The following is a 19,589-nucleotide window of genomic DNA, read 5'->3' on the forward strand; positions in this document are numbered from 1 at the left end:
ATAAAAGCCAGACTCATGGAGAAGATGTTTAAAGGAGCTCAGGGGTACTGGATCTTTGCTCTTATTGCAGAGTGGGATTTCCCAGGGTTTGCTACCTCTTTATGAATGGGCTGTGTTTGGCATGTGTGTGACTAGAGCGGTTGCTATGCCTATGGTTGTGTTTTTGAGAGTGTGTGTGTGTGTGTGTGTGTGTGTGTGTGTGTGTATCCGTGACTGGATGTGTGTGATTGTGTATTGAAATAGACTCTGAGCACAGCGTGCAACTGCATTTGTGTATGGTTGATTGCATAACGCGTGGCCATGAGCGTGAGGGTGACTTGTGTATTTGTGAGCTGTGTGTAGGACTGTCTGAGTGATAATACTGACTGAGTGTACGTGGTTCTGTGCGGTTGTGTGTTTGGCTCCACACTGGCAGCTGATGTGGTGGGTGAGGGGAGCAGGAGGAGAAGGGGACGGAGGAGGGAGAGAGGCAGAGAGAGAGGGAGGGAGAGAGGGAGGCAGAAGGGGAGGGAAAAATCATCAGAGAGAGACAGAGACCGAGACCCAGAGCGAGGAGGTTTTGCTGGAGCCGGAGGCTCAGAGCCAGGAGGCGGAGCCCGCGGGAAGCTAGAGCCAGCGGAGCCTCTGGAGCTGGGCACGGTGAGAACCGGCTCTGGGACTCGGGCTGGGGCTGAGGGATGCGGGGCTCCGGGATCCGCTGGTGGGTGATGACCGTGACCCGGAGACCGGGTGATAGGGAAGGACCAGGAGGACTCCAGGGGTCGGGAAAAGCTGGGGGATTCGCCATACACATCTGGATATAACGGGGCGGTGGGCAAGTGGGGGGAGAGCAAAGCGTGTGTGTACGTGTGTGTGTGTGTGTGTGTGTGTGTGTGTGTGTGTGTGTGTGTGTGTGTGTGTGTGTGTGTAGGGAGATGTCTCAAGGGCAGACCCTCCCCATTCATTACCCCCTTGTTCCTTTCATTGCCGAAGATGAGGGTAGCCAAGGGAGGCAGGGGAGAAGGGGCTCAACATTTCTGGCCTTTTTCAAGCGGGTCTGGACCAGGGAAGAGGGTCTGTTTCCTCCCCTTTCTGAGAGGGGACTTTTACATGAGACTGACCCCAGGGGAAACCCAGTGGAATCTGGCTGAGTGGGAGTGGAGAGGAGGTAGATGAGCGCATCCCTGGTCTTGGGGGAGTGTATATGCATGTGTGTGCTCGTGCTTGTGTGTAGGACTGGGCTGGATTGTGGGTTGTGTGTATGTGAGGGGGTGTGAGTGAAGACATAGGTGTTACTAGTGTGGGGGCATGTTGAGTGAAGGAGGAGTTGAACAGGGGGGAGAGAATGTTTGAGAGAATGGACTGGTGTGTGTGCTGCCTATATGGGCGTCTGTAGGGGGTGTGTAAATGTGCATGTGTGTAATATGGGTGTACAGTGTAGATGTGTGTGTGATGTGAGGGTTGTTTGTGCATGTGTGAATCCTTATCTCATCCCTTCCCCTTCGTATTCCTTTCACCCTCCCTTCCTCCCTTCCCGGCCCCACCCCCTATCCCCCACCCCCACCCAGCCTGATGTGGCTGGTTATCCCATCCATGGTGGTGGTGTGTGTCTGTGATTAGCTGCAGGAGTCAAGAGTCTGGGTCTGCCTGGCTTTCTTCCCTGGGGAGCCAGGAGCCTGGGGCCTTTCTTAGCTCTGAAATCCCACCCCCACCCCCCAGCTCCCTGCAGGAAAAGGAACAGAAATTCCCCAAGAGGGAGTTGGGTTGGGGGGCAAGTAGAGAAGGAAGCAGGACAGAGCTAGAATCAGAGCCAGGAGTGGACTTCCTATGCTGGGAGGGGCTTCTCTTGCTAGAATCTGAAGCTCCCCTCCCCCATTCTCTCTTCCAATTCCCTAAACACCTCCTGGGTCCTCTCCCCTTTTTTACTCCCTTCCCCCAGGTCCCGGTTGTCTCCTTTATGCCCTAGTTGTTCAGCTAGGTTAAAGAGCCAATGTTCTGGCTTGGAGTCAGTAATCCTAGCCCTTCAAGGTGGACAGGTGGGGGTAAGACAGAGAAGTGACTGGAAGCTCCCAGTGCCCTATGTGAATTAGAGTAGGTTAGTACAGGGCCGTGGGGCAACTGGTTGCTTTAGGTAAGGGTAAGAAAGGGCAGAAGGAAGCATTGGAGGGAATTGATGGGGTCGTAGGGATGTATACTGCAGCATTAGGACACATAGCCCCAGATCTGTGGAGGCCAGGGATGGGCCAGGGATTCGGGCCAGAGTAATAAAAGCCTGGGAGATTGAGTAAGAGAGGTTCATTCATTCAATAAACATTTATCAAGTGGCTGCTATGTGCAAAGCACTAAGTTTGCTTTGCAGAGAAGGGGGCAATGAGAGAGGAGCCAGAACATCATTCCCCTTCTCGGGGCCAAAGACCTTTGGCTTCTCCATAGGATCTTGTTACTTGCCCTCCCCGCGCCTTTTTATTGAGTCAGAAGTGCACCCTGCCCCCTTCTATGTGTCTGTCCCAGGGAGAGGAGAGGGGAGGCTGAAGGGTTTCCTTGGCAAGCAGGGCTAACTGGGGCATCTGTCCTTTCTTTAGGACAGACAGCAGGACAGTGCTTTTCTCTCTGGAGGTAAGGTGTTCTCCCTGTATCCAGTGTGAGGGCCATGGCCAGGCAGGGCTGGGTTGGGCTGGGGCTGGTTTGCTGGGCCCTCCTGGGTGCCCCTGTGACCCCCCAGCCTGGCTCCCCAGTTCCTGGTGCTTTTCTTACCACCTTGGCCCCACGCCCTCAGAGTGAGGCCTCCATGCTGTCTCTCAACCTGGGCCTCAACTTTAAATTCCACGTTCGGGGACCTGGATCTGCCTGGGGAGGACTTGCCACAGAGACCCAGCCTCGACTCCAAGTCCTGGATCAGGGGCCCGATGACTCAGTCGGTGGGCTGAGAACTGACACTCTCTCTGGATCGGTGATGAGTTCCCCAGAGTGGGGGTCTGCTGAGGGCAGTGCTGTCTCCAGTACCTCTGCCCTGCCTTTGCAGTCCACCTCTCCCAACCCAGGGCCCCAAGATGGGCTTCCTGTCCTGAGCACGATATCCCTGGACACAACCTTCCGAGCCACAACCCCTCCACCCAGCACCCCATGGCCCCACAAGGGTGAGTTGGAGCTGAAGTTTGATGTGGCGCTGAAAGCAGGGGCAGCACCTACCCTTGGGCACAAGACGTTGCCCTTGCTACCTAGCCTTCGGGCCAGCCTGGCAGAGATAGCAGGCCGCCTGGGTCCCTTTGGTGAGTACTGGCCTTCTAGCCATGGGGGCTCCGGAGATGGGATGTGGGAACCACTGGTGGGCCACCCTAGCACCAGCTTACTGGAGAGAGGACCACTATTGTTCACTTCATTACCTCCAAACATCCAACCCCTTCCTGTCCTAGAGTGCAAACTGGAATGAGCCGAGCTTGTCTTAACCAGTGGGGTGTAGACCATTTGCCAAATGGCTGGTGTTGACCCTATCCCATGCCATTAACTCCATTGTGCATACATCTTTCAAGCCCACCTATCTGATTACTTAGGAATTGTGTAGAAGAGAAAGTATGTATCATAGATGAGCTGTGGTATGTTAGAAAGTCAAGTCAGAACACCTTTATTCTGGTCTGAATTCTCTATGTGACTTAGACCAAGTCTTGGCTCCACTCTGTCACAGTTTTCTCTTCTCTAAAATGAAGAAGTTGGCTTAGATGATGTCCTGGGACCTTTCCTACATCCTATCCCACATCCTATGGGCCTCTGGGGGTTTCTCCCTAAGTCCTCTTGAAGCACATTCCTGAGGGTAGATGGGAGAGAGAGAGAGAGAAAGGCTGGGTAATCAGGGCATGGTCTCAGGGATGCCTGTTCCCTTTACAGGATTCTTTGGCACTACCCTGTCCTCCCAGCTGGAGCCTTTGGAGGATAACCTCACTAGTAGCACCACGGGCCCAGGCTCCTCCCCAGGCAATGATTCAGTGGGGAGTGAACCTCCAGGTAAGAGTTTGCTGTCCTCCCCTCCTCATCCTCATCAAATCAAGCTATCCAGTCAACATGAATTTTTTAAATACTTACTCTATTCCAGGCACTATGCTAAACTGGGGGACACAAAGAAAGGCCAAAACTATTCCTGCCCTCAAGGAGCTTACATTCTAATGGAGGAAAATTTATTATTCCTTACTTTGCTGCCCTGCTGGGTGCTGTAGGAAGTCACATGGACACACTTCCTGCCTACTGGGAGTTTATATTTTTAAGGCTGATTATTATTTGGTAGTTTCAGTTGTATCTGACTCTTTGTGACCCCATCTGGGGTTTTCTTGGCAAAGACCCTGGAGTGGTTTGTCATTTCTTTCTCCAGCTCAATTTACAGATGAAGAAATTGAGGTAAATAGGGTTAAGTGACTTGCCCAGGGTCACACAGCTAGGAAGTGTCTGAGGCCAGATTGGAACTCAGGAAAATGAGTCTTCCTGACTCCAGGCCTGGTGCTGTATCCACTTTGACAGCCTAGCTGCCCTAGTTTAAGACTGATACCGTGAGGCAAATAAATATACAAAAAGACAAGTCAGGCAGCCAACTCAGATTTCTTCTCTTCACTATTTCTACAGCTGCTGCACTCCCCTCCCTCTCCTTGCTTTCTACTAACACTGGCTGATTCAACAAATTCAACAAACACATATTAAGAGGCTACTATTCTTAAGGCCTATGAGTCAGCAAGCCTTAGTGGGTAGGGTGCTGGACTTGGAGTCTGAAAGACCCAGCTTCAAATCCTGCCTCAGACATTTCCTAGCTGTGACATCCTGAGATCATAGATTTAAAATGGGAAGAAATCTGAGGCTGGGAGGAGGATCCCTGATCTGAGGCTGGGAGGAGGATCTCTGATCTGAGGCTGGGGGGAGGATCTCTGATCTGAAGCTGGGAGGAGGATCCCTGATCTGAGGCTGGGAGGAGGATCTCTGATCTGAGGCTGGGGGGAGGATTCTTGATCTGAGGCTGGGAGGAGGATCTCTGATCTGAGGCTGGGAGGAGGATCCCTGATCTGAGGCTGGGAGGAGGATCCCTGATCTGAGGCTGGGGGAAGGATTCTTGATCTGAGGCTGGGAGGAGGATCTCTGATCTGAAGCTGGGAGGAGGATTCTTGATCTGAAGCTGGGAGAAGGATCCCTGATCTGAGGCTGGGAGGAAGATCTCTGATATGAGCCTGGAAGAAGGATCTCTGATCTGAGACTGGGAGAAGGATCCCTGATCTGGAGCTGGGTCATTACCAGGGTCACATATGTACTAAGTGCCAGAAATGTGGTCTTCCTGGCTCCAACTCCAATACTTTCCTCACCGTGGCACCCTTGGGCACTTAACTGTTTTATATTGGGCAAGTTACTTAACCTCTCTCTGATTTCTTAGACTTATCTACTAAATTATAGAGGTTTGAGACCTGCAGTAGTTGGAAGGGGTTTCTATGCTAACAAAATCATAGCTCTTTGATGTATTGTCAGGCATCCAAAGCATAGTCCTTCATAGGTTCTAAAGCTGCAAGAGTCCCTAGAGACCCATCTTCCCTCAGATAAAGACCCTGAGGTCCCCTTCTATCTTGCCTCTTCCCTCTACACTCTACCTGGCCTGCCTTTGTCTCTCTCCTCTCTGTATTGCTGTCTCCTTTTGCGGTGGGATCTGACATGACATGCTGTCAGGAGCAGACAGAGCTTGGTTCCTCAGGGGAAAGATGCGAGAATGTAGACTTGGTGCAAAAACAAATACTATGCGTGCACCATAGCAAAGGCGGAAAACTTCAGAGGATGCAGGAAGCCCAGGCTCCTTTCTACCTTCTTACTCCATGGGAAGTTCATGATTAAACTAGATCCAGTCCTGGGCTTCAAGGGTGGGAGTGACTCATGGTTGCGCTCAGGCCTATGTACCTAGCACACACATAGTGCTTGTTGATTCTTGGTGGAGTTGGAGCCAAGGCCTGTTCAATGTACACATTGCCAGGTCCTGCATGTCCTGGTCAGTTAGTCAGTCAGTCAGTAATATGCATTTATTAAGTGCTTCCTATGTGCCAGCTATTGTGCTAAGCACTGAGGATGCAGAGAGACAAAAGACAGCCCCTGCTCTCAGCCTAATGAGGTAGACAACTTTCAAATGACCACGTCAAATAAATATGTTCAAGATTAAGGCATTTAGGGGGTTTGGGAAAAAGCTTCTTACAGAAGGTAAGATTTTAGCTGGGACTTGAACCCTCCAAATTACTGCTATATAGTGGTATAAATTGGGTAGGTATGTAGTGAGGTGGCCCTGGCCCCACTCACAATGAGGATGAAAGATTGCTCCATTTCTTGGATGCATTGGCCAGGAAGACAACCAGTTCCAAAGAGATCAACACTTGAGTCCTTCGAGGGGCTGAATGTGGGACCCAACTATTCTCAACTCTGTGTCTTGAGATTACTTCTTTTTTCCCCCCTTTTGGAAGCAATCAGGGTTAAGTGACTTGCTCAGGATCACACAGCTAGTAAGTTTCTGAGGACAAATTTGAACTCAAGTCTTCCTGACTCCAGGGCCAGTGCTCTATCCACTGTATCACCTAGCTGCCCCTTGAGAATACTTTTTTTTTATCTTGGATAAAATATGCAGAACAAAGTCTACTAGATTTTAATTATTTCCCTCACCCCCTGCAATCTAGTTCTATAGATCAGTAACTGGCTGTGATCAAGTGTACTTTGAGAAGTTATTTAGACAAACTTTGGGACATTACAGAATAGGTTTTTCTGCGTTAGAAAGATTCAAGCTTTGCTACAAATATTTAAAAGAAACAATCACTACTTCCCCAGGAATGTTATCTTCAGCAGAATTGTAAATGGATGACATCATTCCTATGTCAAGTGCAAGATGGATGGGAAGAAAAGAAAAGTCTAAGATACTCTCTCTCTACATAACAGTGGTTCAGCAGGGAAAGCGACTTTGCTCATATGAAAAGGGGAGCTTTAGAATCCTGTAGGAGTCAACACATTCATGTCCCTTGGTTTGGTGTTATGGGTTCGTGGAGGTGGTTTCTTTCCTTCCATCATGGGAAGGTCCATCTTAGGTGGCTTGAATGCTTCTGGGTCTTCTGCAATTCTAGTAGCCTGAACCCGAATGATCTCCATTGGTGATGGCTTCTGAGGACTGGACACTGAAACCTGAGTTGGATTTCTGAAGGGTTCTTGTTCTTGGTCCAAAAAGGCTCCATTTTTTAGATGAGGGCTTCTCTCTATCTCCATTCTCAGAGTCCATGCTGCTGATATCTAGGCCAGGTAAGGAAGTAGGAGATCCATGAGTAAACCAGCCTCTTGGCTTTTGCTTGGGAGAAGAATGGGGTGTACCACTTGGAGAAGACTGTGTTGAAGCAGTCAGTCTATCTTCTTTTGCCATTTCTCCATTCTGTAACTTCAATTTATGGACTGCCTCTGCCACACGGTGGTACTTGGTTTCTTCTGTGATGAGGCCTTTATGGGGAGTGTATCCCGCGTCTGTCAACCCTGCCTGCTGTTCAAAGCGGCGGATGCTCTCTTGTGTCTGTTTTGTAATCAGAGAATTCAGGATGACGTGTGTAGCTTTGGCCTTCACCACTGGGGCCTTGTTCATTTGGTCACTGGAAGCTGAGGGATTAACGGAGAAACTATTTTCTCCTTCCTCAACCTTGGAAAGCTGTTGGTACTTCCGATCTGGGATGGCCGGCTTTTTCCACAGAACCTTACTGCACGTGTCAGATGAAGGTGGAGTCATTGGTGTGGGATCCTCCAGGACATCATCATAACTGAATGCCCGACGATGCATTTCAATTGGCAAAGACATCTTGCCTAGAAGCCCACTTGTACTGTGCTCAATAGCAGGCACATCTAGCTCTCTGGATGATGCCATGAAAGACTGTGATCCAGGTGTTTCTCTAGATAGATATCCAGAACTCTGATTCCCATGATGAAAGTTACGCAGATAGGACAAAGATGTCAAAAGGAAACATTCTGCAGCTAGTGATGAACTAGCAAGGAGTCCCAAGCAGCTCTCGTGCAGAGGCTCTACAGACAACTGGGTTTCTGTGAGGAGGGGAGTGGGATGGAGGAAAGGGGGGTGGGAAGAGACCGTCCTCTGCCCTAGGCTCCACCACAGACAGCAACCTGAGCCTAACAAGGCTCCAGGCCCCTGTCACTCCCTCAGCGCTGAAGCATGGGGCGAACCGAAGCTATGATGCAAGCAGCTCCAAGACCCAAACGGACCTCAGCTAAGAGAGGTACAGTCAAGGCGGAGAATACTTCTTAAAACTGTCTTGGGTGCAGAAATCAATGATGAGAAGGGTGGCAATCACTCCATGGTCCCAGAAGAGTGAACTGGAGCTGAAGTTTGATGTGGCACCGAGCTAATCCTGATAGTTATGTTTCTTACTTTGTTCAAAGTCATAGAAATCCCCCTCAAGTGAGGTGCCAGTCAGCACTGGTCTCCTGGTGACACCTTCCTACTTTGTCTATATGGGAAAGAGGAGCCTCTCCTGAAGGTGTCAAGGGGGTATCTGTGGCCCTCAGGGTGGGAGATGGCTTAAGAGGATGCTGGTTGGCAGCCTGTCAACCCAGGTGACAGCCTTGACCAAGAAAGGCCTAATGACTCTGGACAGTCAGAGGCAGCTTGGTTTAGCTCAGCTGGAGAACTCCTCTTCTTCCCCCTCCTCCTCCTCTTCCTTCTTCTCCTCCTCCCTTCCTCCTCCTCTTCCTTCTTCTCCTCCTCCCTTCCTCCTCCTCTTCCTTCTGCTCCTCCTCCCCTCCTCCCTCCCCTTCTTCCTCCTCCTCCCCTCCCCTTCTTCCTCCTCCTCCTCCTCCCTCCCCTTCTTCCTCCTCCTCCTCTTCCTCCTTCTCCTCCTCTCCTCCTCCCCCCTCCTTCTTGCCGATGGCCTAGGGAAGCTAGTCTCTTCTCTTCCTATTTCCCTGGGACAGGCTCTGGATGGTTGGTGTCTTTTGGAGAGATCAGTGAGTCTTGACTAGGACGACTGGGATGGCTGAAGTGGCCAACCCCTTGCAAGGGAGGATGAATCCATTCTTGTTCTTCTGAAGTCTTTTGAACCTGGGTGAGATTTGTGGATTGGCCCATGACTATTTCTGCAGAGTTTCTTTTTCCCTAGAAGTTTTGTGGGAATTTAAGATCTCCTTGCATGGGGTGGAGGTGGGCATGATGAGGAACTATACCAACTACAGCCTCCAAGTCTTCAAGACCAGAGCAGGCCTTGTCTTAGTTCCTTTGATCTGGGCTACCTCTGGTTAAAATGGGCTTTGGGGGCAGCCAGGTGGTGCAGTGGATAGAGCACTGGCCCTGAAGTCAGGTAGTACCTGAGTTCAAATCCGGCCTCAGACCAAACACTTGACACACTTACTAGGGGTGTGACCCTGGGCAAGTCACTTAACCCCAATTGCCTAAAAAAAAATAAAAATAAAATTAAAGATAAAATGGGCTTTGCTTTTCCTCCAGACAAGCCATTGCCTGGGCCTAGCTCCTGTCCCTTAGCCATCTCTTAAACTGCCCACTCATGCTGGTAGTTCCCCACCCTTCCCCCCATATCCACTGGAAGACTGGGCAGAGTAGAGAGAAGCAGAGGAGTATAGTGGAAAGAGTACTGAATTTGGAGGCAAAGAACCTGGATTCCCAATCACAGTCTGTTCACTTCCTGTCTATGTGACTTTGGGAGTCACTTTAACCCCTTTTTGTACTTCAGTTTCCTCATCTGCGATATAAGGCGATTGGACTAGATGATTTCTAAGATCCTTCTAAGCCAGGGGTTCTTAGTCTGGTGTAAGTGAACTTGTCTTGCTTTTTTTAAAAAATAATTTGTAGCTATTTCCATACCATTGGTTTCCTTTATATTTCTACGTGTTTTATTTTATGCATTTAAAAGCATTATTTGAGTGGGGGTCCATAGGCATCCCCTGACTGCCAAAAGGGTCCATGACACAAAAAAAGGTTAAGAACCTTTGTCCTAAGATCTCAGTCTTAGGAACCTATGAGATTCTACTCAGTGAACCTGGACAGGAAAAAGCAGAAGATCCCATTGCTCCCCCCCCCTTTTTTTTTTGAGGAAACCAGGTTTAAGTGACTTGCTCCAGGGCCACACAACTAGTAAGTGTCTAAGGCCACATTTGAACTCAAGTCCTCCTGACTCCAGGGCTGGTGCTTTAGCTACTATACCACCGAGCTGCCCCTCCCCTTTCCTTGTCCTTTACCAGGAAAGATGGGGGAGAAAGCCAGACTCTCTGAGGAAATCAGGCAGGAAAACTGAATCCTGTCAAGGAGAAGGCTTAGAGACTGACATTAAAGTTACATCTATTCTGTGAGGGCAGAAACTGAATTTTCTTTCTCCTTTGCAACACCCCCACTGTTCAGGCACGCACGCACACACATACACATCAATAATACCTAGCACAATGCCGGGCACATAGTGGGTGTTGAGTGATGTTGACGACTTGAATTCGGAGCCTTGGAACGGTTGTGGAGGCTGAGCTTGCCAAGTAGAATCTTTTAGGCAATAATTTGTGCAATTTTATGCAATAATTTCTCCCTCCTTCCTCTCTGGTGAGCTGTGTTAGCGTTCCCTGTCTCAATGCTTCTGAATCTGCAGGGGTTCCCTGTCTGTGTATGTGTGTTAGGGAAGGAATGTTGAGGAGTTGGGGTGTGATGTTGGCTGCATGCTGGCATCATAGCTGTCACCATTTGTATGGTACTTAAGGTTCACGAAGTGTCCTTTACGTTATCTCATTTGAGGCAGTGCTATAGTAGGGATAGAGTAGTGCTGACCTTGGACCTGGTTTCACATGCCACTACTGTCACATACTGCTGTGTGACCGTGGTCAAATTACTTAACGTCTCTGAGCCTCAGTTTCCTCATCTGTAAAATGAGGTTAGTGCTACGTGTAGCACATACCTAACAGGGTTGTTGTAAGGATTAAATGAGATAATGTTTGTAAAGTAATTTGCAAACTCCATGTAAATGCAAGTTATTATTTTTATTATCGGAACTTCCTAACAATCCTTTGAGGTAGAGTCTATACTGATTTTTAATGGAGTAGAATTCTATAATTTAAGGTTTGTCAGGTACTTTCCTTGCAATAAGCAGAAAGTGCCAGTATTTTTATCTCCATTGTATAAATGAAAGAAATAAGATTCAGATGAGTCAAACAATTTATTCAAAATCAAAAAACTGGTAAGAGGCAGAGCCAGGGCTCAGGGCTGGGTCTTCTTTTTTCCAAATCTGGTACTTTCCCCATTACACAGAGGGTTACTGTTGGTGGTGGTGGTTGGTGGGTTGGGGGCAAGCCTTTGTGGAAGGATGCATTGGACTATGATAATGAAGGGAAAGAAGAGGGGTGAGTAACATTAGGGGGTGCAGGGCAGAACCCAGAGCTCTTAGTTACCTAAGGGCCTGGTTTCCCAGAACATCCTGGTGAAGTTGGTGACGAGAGGGAAAAATGAGGTCATTCTGTTTCTTCTAGGGTCTTTCCAATCCGGGCGGGTTTTTTGGATTGCATGATGTTCCATTGAAGGGAAAGGATTGGTTCCTGTCCAGCTGCATGGCTATGCCGTCAGGGCCAGGAAAACAAGATTATCCAACAGATGAGAGCAGGGGAAGGAGGAAAGGAAAAAGATGAGAACAGTGGGGGTTTTAGGGTTTCCTTCCTCTTCCTCCCTACAGTTTCCTTATGACTTACTTTTCAGTGTTATTGGGGGGAAAGTGCTTTGTAAACTTTAAAACCTTGCAAAAATGTGAGTAATTATCATGTATTTGAACTATTACTGAAGATGCTACAAGGTAGACTGGGGATGGTGTCCAAGAGAAAGCTTTATAGAAGCACTGGATTGGACAGAAAGGTAAGAAGAAACTGAAGAACGGGGAAGGGGGCCCAAAAAAAGAGAGAGACAGACAGACAGAGAATATTTGCCCTGGCTAATACCTAATAATCAATTAATGTACCTTACTGATCAATAAATTAGGACTACAAAATGATAGATCCAGAGCTGGAAACCTTAGAAGTCATTTTTCATAATTCTAAGATTTCTTCTAGCCTAAATCTATGGTCCCTTCATTTTACAGAAGAGGAAACCAAACAGGTTATGTATCAGTTGTCCTTCACCTTGTCCTCAGTTCTCAGGTAATCAATCAATACCCATCCTACTATGGGCCAGGCTCAGTGCTCAACCTAATGGCTTATTTATTCACTAGATAGCCGAGATCTTCGTTAAGGACTGTTAGCATATCCAAATTATTGGACTCAGTAAAGTGAAGCATTGTGTTCATGTTTATTCATTATGCTAATTAGGGTAATAGCTTTAGAGCTAGAAGTGACCTTGAAGGTTACCTAGTCCAATCTTTTTTTTTTTTATTAAGTTGAAGAAACTAAGTTCTCTGTCTTTTGTCCTTTAGGTACTTTAGCTAATGGTTTATTTAGTCACTAGGCACCTGTGCCTTCATTAGAGACTGTTAAGCACATCCAAATGGCATTTGTTGAATTCAGTAAAGCTGTGTATGCTCACATTTATTCTTGGTTAATTAGAATCTTGAGATCGTAGCTTTAGAACTTGGAGGGAGCTTGGAGGCTATGGTTTTTTTTTTGCCTATCAGTTTTATTCCTTATTTTTGCAATGCTGCATACAACAAAAGGTCTTTGTAGGAAGAAGCATATATTATTTTTTATTAATTTATTTATTTTTAGTTATCAACAATCACTTCCATAAGCTTTTGAGTTTTAAATTTTTCTCCCATTCCTTCCCCACCTCCCTCCTAAGATGGCATGCAGTCTGATATAGGTGCTATTTATACATTCCTATTAAACATATTTTCACATTAGTCATTTTGTAAGGAAGAATTAGAACCAATAGGAGAAACCACAAGAAAGAGAAAACAAAACAAGACAGAAAGAAAAAGAGCAAATAGTATGCTTTCATTTTCATTCAAACTCCATAGTTCTTTCTCTGAATGTGGATGGCATTTTCCATCATGAGACTTTTGGAGATGTCTTAGATCCTTGCATTACTGAGAAGAGCTAAGTCTATCAAAGTTAGTCATCGAATAACATGGCTGTTACCGTGTACAACATTCTCCTAGTTCTATCACTTCACTCAGCATCATTACCTACAAGTCTTTCCAGGTTTTTCTGAAGTCTGCCTGCTCGTCATTTCTTATAGCACAATAGTACTCCATTACATTCATATACCACAACTTGTTCAGCCATTCCCCAATGGATGGGAATCCCCTCAATTTCCACTTCTTTGCCACAATAGAAAGAGCTGCTATACATATTTTTGTACATGTGGGTCCTTTTCCCATTTTTATGATCTTTTTAGGATACATCCCTAGAAGTGGTATTGCTGGGTCAAAGGATCCGCACATTTTTATAGCCCTTTGGGTGTGGTTCCAAATAAGTAGATATAGTCTTAAAGAACTAGATAAAGGTGTAAGATAAATTTCAGTGTTTAAGTGACATATTTGCAATTTTGAGAGCTCATCATAAGAAAACAGGATGGGGCAGAGAACTTTCGCCATGTCAGTGTAACTACAGATCATGCAAATGAAAAAGAAAATGAAATGTTTTGAGTTAATAGTTACTAATTTTCTGTCAAATATTAAATTAAGATGAAAAAGCTAGGTTCTATACCTCACTTCTCCCCTTTCCCTGCTTTTTTTTTTCAAGTAAATAAGAATCTGTACACACACAATAGTTCAGCAACCAGGGAAGAAAGAAGTAGACTTTGAGGATCTCTCTTCTCAAGTGCAGGAGTCACTAAATAAATACACCAGAGGTCCCCCCTCTGGCCTGATGAGGGGCCAGTCCTCTCATTTTACAGATAAGGAGACTGAGGTTCAATGACTTTCCCAAAGTCTCATAGGGAGTAAATTGCAGAGCCAGAATTCAGACCCAGACCCTCTGGCCCCCAATCTAGTATTTGTTCTTCTGCATCTTGTGCCTTTCTGAGGTGCTGAAAACCTCTTTTTTTTTTCAAAAGCAGCCTTCAGTTAAATAAAACACCAGATGGTTCACTAAAGACACAAGCTACTGATTTTGCTGATGGGTGATGAATATTAGACATTGTGTAGATTTAAGCCATGACATCTATGTGGCAGAGGGTGGGGGTGAGTTAGAAAGAGAGAGTGATTTAGGAAATGGGATTAACTAGAGATCCCAGAGGACTCTCAGCTTCCATTGTGCAGCTGGAATTGAACTGTGTATGTTTGCCCTTCTGATCTCTCCAGCTCTCACCCCTCCTGACCCCTCAGTTCCGCTCTCCTCCCACCTGCCCAGCTCTCTCACTTGTCCCCTGCCCTAATCACCTTCCTCCTGACTTTTCTACCTCTTACTCCTTGCCACCTCTCCAGTTTTTCCCCCTTCTTCATTCTCTAGGTTCTTTCTCAGACCCCTGCCTTTTCCCTTTCTTTTCCTGAGCACCCCTAACACTGGATGTGTCCCAAGAGCTCTTTCTAGAGCAGCCTTGGGGTGTGTTCTTGGGGCTTTCCTCAGGTTGTCCAACTCTGACTGGCCAGGCCGTTGGCGTCATGAGTCCGGTGGCCAAGATACCCCTCCCCCTTGCTCGTCACAGTTGCTTCCTGTCTATCCCACACCATACCCCTCCCTTCTCCGAGTGGCCCTGTCTCTCATCTTTTTTGACCACAGTATAGCTAAGCCTGCTGGGAGGATGGGTGGTCATAGGTTCCAATGTCCTCTCCTCATCCTTCACCTGTTGTTGAATTGCAAGAATCTCTATTTCTGCAGCTTCTCAAGCACAAAGCTTCCTGCTGAACCTGGGATTTCATTGGTGTAGGCATCTTCTCTAAGATAGTTACCTTGAGCGCTCAAAGGTTGTGACCCGCACATAGTTAGGCAACCCGTGTGAATCAGAGGCCAGACTCCAACCTAGGCATTCCTGGTTTCCGAGGCCTTGGCACTTTGTAAATGCTTATTCCCTTCCCTACTCCCACTTCCCAAGAATTTGGGACCTGGAATTCTGGGAACACAAGCAGGGTGCTGAGGGGCAGAGCTGGTCAACTTAGAAGAGATTAGGGAATTAGACTCTTATTACTTCCCATTAACCCCTCGATCTCAGTGTCCTCCTCAGTAAAATAATCCTAGTTCTGTTAGGGGACAGCCTGGCAGACTTTCCAGGATGAACGCCTTGTCTTCTTTGTAGTGGTTGCTAGGAAAACCGGGTGAGACCCTCAGATGGTTGAGAGTTCAGTGGGTGGCAAGTGAGAATGAGAAGTTGTGCTATTATCAGAACACTCCGGAGAGGGGAAACATCTATCTATCTATCCCAGCCTTACCGGAATGACTAGCAAGGGGGAGGGGGAGGGGAATGAGGGAGCTTTCCTGAGGAGATAAGAACATTAAGGGGAAAGACGGGGGAAGAGGCTGTTCCATGCTTTGCCGATAGTACAGAAGAAGGGATGAGAGGAAAGCATTTGAGGCAGCTAGGTGGCTCAGTGGGTAGAGCATCAGCCCTGGAATCAGGAGGACTTTGAGTTCAAATCAGACACTTACTAGGTGTGCGACCCTGGGCACGAGATACAAAAATTGCCTTGAAGAAAGACAGCCACTATGAGAGAAGGGAGGGAGAAGGCAATGGGGTGAAGTGACTTGCCCAGGGTCACACAGCTAGTCTGAGAACACATTCGAACTCAGGGCCGGTGCTCTATCCACTGTGCCATCTAGCTGCCTGAGGTACTCTTCTGAAAACCATTATGAGAGAGACTCTTCTAGGGTGGGAAGTGCTCCGGATGGAGAGCCCAGGAGACTTAGATTCTAATCCTGACTCTGCCTCTAACTAAATGTTTAACCTTGGACAAGTCTGGTCTGGGTCTCAGAACTCAGTTTAGTTTCTTGAGCTGTAAAATTAGGAGGAGGTGGGAAGAAAGACTGGTTGGAGAACCGACTCTGAAGTTAGAGGATGTGGATTCAGATCTGGCTTCTGACAATTATCTCATGGAAACCTCTCGGGAATGATTTACCCCAGAGGTGTCGGACACTTCAGCATCATGCTCCTGAGTGCAGGCCTAACCAGATTAAAAGATAATTGAAATATTTAATGTAATGTAAATTTCATGTCCATGTAAATGAAATATTTAATACAATAAATAAAAATGCAATAGAACATTGAAAATTTTAATACAAAAATCCACAGGGATTTTTATGTATAGTTTAATGGCCCCGTTTCTGTTTGAATTTGACACCACTCATTTAACTTCCTTGGGCGTCTGATTTCATACCTATAAAATGAGTTTCCTTGTAGCCTTAGAGCTGAGATCCTTTAATGATCCCCAGAAGTCTCATCCCTCTGAAACATTTTAGGTTCCATGTGAAAAAGCTCATTTGCGCCGTGGAGGTGACGATGGGCTTGGACAAGGCTACAAGTCTGGGCTGATGAGTTTGAATGTGACCTGGAGGACAAGGGGTTGGGAACCGAGGGAGAAGCAAGGACTGAAGAGTAGACAGTGGACCAAGGGAAGGATGGAGCACTGGGGAGCAAGGTTGCTTTTTTGATTTTGTTATCTCCATGGCTTTGCACAGAGCCTGATACATGGTAGTTAATCAATGCTTTCTTGCTTGTTTGACTGGGGAGTAGCCCCAAAGGTCTGATTTCAAGGGAAGGAAAAGAAAAGTCCTGGATGGACTGACAGATTCTGTCTGTCCTAGTGATGGCGTAGGGCAGGGGTGGAGAACCTGGGGCCTGGAGGCCACATGTGGCCCTCTAGGTCCTCAAGTACTGCCCTTTGACTGAATCCAAACTTGAACTGTGAAGTTCACTTCACTCGAGGCTGCAGGCTCCCCTGGATGAGGGTGAAGTTCCTAAGCTGGGTACTTAGTGGGCTGGAAGTTGACAGCATGGTGGCTTTACTAATTATCTGTCTCCTATGGTTGTAGATATCACTTCCACCCCAAATGACCCTTCTCCAACCAGCCAGAGGACCTCATCAGCACAGCCAGAATGTGGGTCAGAAGCCTGTGGTACCATGGACTTGCCTGAACCTGAGGATCTCCCTCCGCTGGCTCCGTTACCTCCCATTTTTCTGAACCTAGAGGCTGACTGGGCCTCTGCCCGAGCCCGGTGGGGGCTGGCATGGGAGGCCCACGTGTATGGGGTGGGTGCGCTCTTTGGGCTGGTGGCCTTGTTGGCCCTGCTGAGCCTGGCACTCCTGCTTTGGCGTTGCCCACCAGGAGCCCCTTGCTTAGCTCTACTCAATTTACTTCTGCTCTCAGCTGGAGCTGCCCGGGCCTTCCCTCTCTTCTATGATGCCTATGGGCACAGAGAGAGGTTGCCCGCACTGGCCCGTCTGCTCCTGCATGACTTGTCTCTGCCCTGCCTATCTGCCTGTCTGGGGCTGGCCTGCTTGCTGCTGGCCCGCCCCCAGCCACCCCGCTGCCCTGGGGGCCTGGCCACCCTGCTCCTGCTGGTGCTGGGTCTCTCTGCTGGGGCTACTATGGCAGGAGCCATCTCAAGGCCCCTTTTCCCCCTTCTGCTAGCCTCCCGGGGCCTTGCTGCTCTCTTGGCATCCCTTTTCTCAGGACTCTTACTAGCTCTGTCCTGCCGGAGGAGCCGACGGAGGCCAGGGGTCCCTCTGGGGGGTGCTGGTCTCAAGGGCCCCACCCCAACCCCACTGACTCGGGGTCCCTTTGCCCTGCCCCAGTCATGGCAGCGTGCAGCCCGTACAGCCCCAGTGGCAGGGGCCTTTGGCCTGCTAAGCGGGGGACTCCAGGGCTACATGGTGTTGTACACTCTGGGCTATGGGGGCCAGCTGGGCCTGGCAGGGCCCTGGCCCTGGTGGGCTTTCCAGCTGGGTGTGCGGCTGGGTGAGGTTGGCGTGGCTCTACCACTAGCCTTGTTGGGGCTCTACCCGGTACTCTGCAGCCCCCGGCTTTCCCAGAGATGCTGGGCCAAGCTGTTCCGTTTGTCCCCAGGTCACGGGGCCCCACTGCTGCCATCAGGCTGGGAACCAGGACCCCAAAACAAGGTGCCCCCTGGAAACGCCGTTGAACAGGGTGAGGCTGAGCTGTTGCCTCTGTGTGCCCTGACTGGGCCAGGTCCTGACCTTCTCCTCCCAGGCAGTGGCCACCTGGGCATTGAGGGGGTGGCTGCCAACACAGCCCCCTCAGCAGCTTCTTCCCCAGGCACCAGCAGTGATTGCACAGTGGACTTCTGCCTCCCCTCCCCCATCGACCTGCATCGGAGCATTGCGGAGGCCCTCTGCAGTGAGGTCCTAATCACTCCAAGCTTTCTCCAGGGTCCTGTCTTTAGGGAGACCCTGCCAGGGCCTAATCTCTCTGGACCTACCTCCAGTGAGCATAGTTCTGGGATGGGGCCAAATGGCATCAAGGGGCAAGAGCCCAGTTCCCCAGTCCCTGTGCTTCCCTCCCCTGGGGCCTGGCTGGTGGGCAGCAGCGCCTCCTCGGGCTCTCTGTATGGACTCTCCAGGGACAGCTCATCCATGCTGCTCTGCTCCAGCCCAGAGAAGCCCCCTCGATCTTCTTTGGCAGGAATCTGCAGCACCCCCCGACCTTCAGGGAATAGCTCCAGTCCCCCTGCCCCTGGGTGCTATAGGGCACTGTCCCTGCCCTCCTGCAATTCTCCAGAAAGATCAGAGCTGGCCAGGGAAGAAGCCCTGCTCCAGGAGCAGTTCCTGGATGCTTGCCGACAGATTGACGAGCTCAGCATCAGCAGCGAGACCATAGATCTGTGAGGGGCCGGCCGGTTGGGCAGTTCCTTTGCTGTCCTCTTTCTGCCCTGTTCCTTCAGGCACCTGCACTGCCCGTGACCTGTACACTGTAACCCTTCCCTAATCCTGCCTGGCTCAAACACCCCTTCCCTCCCCTGGGGATGAGTGGGTTGGGGCTTAATGCCATGAATGGGGCCTACCAGAGGAAGGCACCAGAATGGCCTCTTCTCTGCAGCCCTGGGCACTGATGCCTAATGCCCACCCTATGGGCAACTGCAGCCTGGCAGAGTCTGACTCTCCTTGGATTCACCAGCAATAAAGTTCCAAGGTGCTCCATTCCTTTTGACAACCTTGGGTTCCACTCAGGGTGGTGAGTGTGGTGGTGGGGGGCTGCTCTCTCAGAACCCCTATGTCAGTTCTTACCCCCACTTCTGCCTTCCCAGGGATCCAATAGCTTGCGTGTGTGTGACATGGGTCCCACCTCTTTCCTGCCCTTCCTTCCCCCGCAGATGGCACCATTGACCCATCCAGTGGCCGGGAAGAAAGTGGCTACTTTTAGAGTTAATTTATCAATAAAATATTTTCTGAAGAGATGCATCTGATTAATTGGGAGAGGCAGGAAGTCAGGGGTGGTGGAGGCAGCACCATGTGGTGAGAGAAGAAAGGCAATTATTAGTTTTATCCCGGACCCTGGCTCTAACCCCCTGGACTCCTGAGTTCATAACTGGGTTTGGAGCTTCTTCTGGTGGGCCCAGCTGTTCCTGGAAACACCTTCCTGAGGACCTCCTGACTATCCGGATGACAGATTGGGGCTCATCTACTTTAATTGCCCCATAGGGTCTGATTCTGGAAGATTAATTTCTTGTAGGAGACAAAGGGCTGCTCCCAATCAGCATGGGGACTGGG

General features: G+C 49.0%; 1 protein-coding gene and 1 pseudogene across 1 annotated transcript; one reads left to right on the forward strand and one right to left on the reverse strand.

The window, feature by feature from the left end:
* Window positions 1-480: 480 nt before the first annotated feature.
* Window positions 481-19,272, forward strand: PRRT4 (proline rich transmembrane protein 4). The gene is made up of 4 exons (XM_021002390.2): window positions 481-639; window positions 2,562-3,248; window positions 3,862-3,978; window positions 16,894-19,272. The coding sequence occupies exons 2-4, from the start codon at window positions 2,630-2,632 to the stop codon at window positions 18,705-18,707; spliced, it is 2,550 nt and encodes an 849-aa protein (XP_020858049.1). The 5' UTR covers window positions 481-639; window positions 2,562-2,629; the 3' UTR covers window positions 18,708-19,272.
* Window positions 6,955-8,021, reverse strand: LOC110219225 (putative monooxygenase p33MONOX pseudogene; annotated as a pseudogene).
* Window positions 19,273-19,589: the final 317 nt, after the last annotated feature.

The sequence above is a fragment of the Phascolarctos cinereus genome, unplaced genomic scaffold (assembly GCF_003287225.1).
Source record: "Phascolarctos cinereus isolate Bilbo 61053 unplaced genomic scaffold, phaCin_HiC Scaffold_1;HRSCAF=81, whole genome shotgun sequence".
Taxonomy (NCBI): domain Eukaryota; kingdom Metazoa; phylum Chordata; class Mammalia; order Diprotodontia; family Phascolarctidae; genus Phascolarctos; species Phascolarctos cinereus.

What these genes read in the sequence shown, in the direction of transcription:
- PRRT4 (XM_021002390.2), top strand. Translation starts at nt 2,630, where the DNA reads ATGGCCAGGCAGGGCTGGGTTGGGCTGGGGCTGGTTTGCTGGGCCCTC. An exon ending in AGGCCGCCTGGGTCCCTTTG is followed by an intron (nt 3,249 to 3,861) that starts GTGAGTACTGGC and finishes TTCCCTTTACAG; the next exon opens with GATTCTTTGGCACTACCCTG. An exon ending in AGTGGGGAGTGAACCTCCAG is followed by an intron (nt 3,979 to 16,893) that starts GTAAGAGTTTGC and finishes CTATGGTTGTAG; the next exon opens with ATATCACTTCCACCCCAAAT.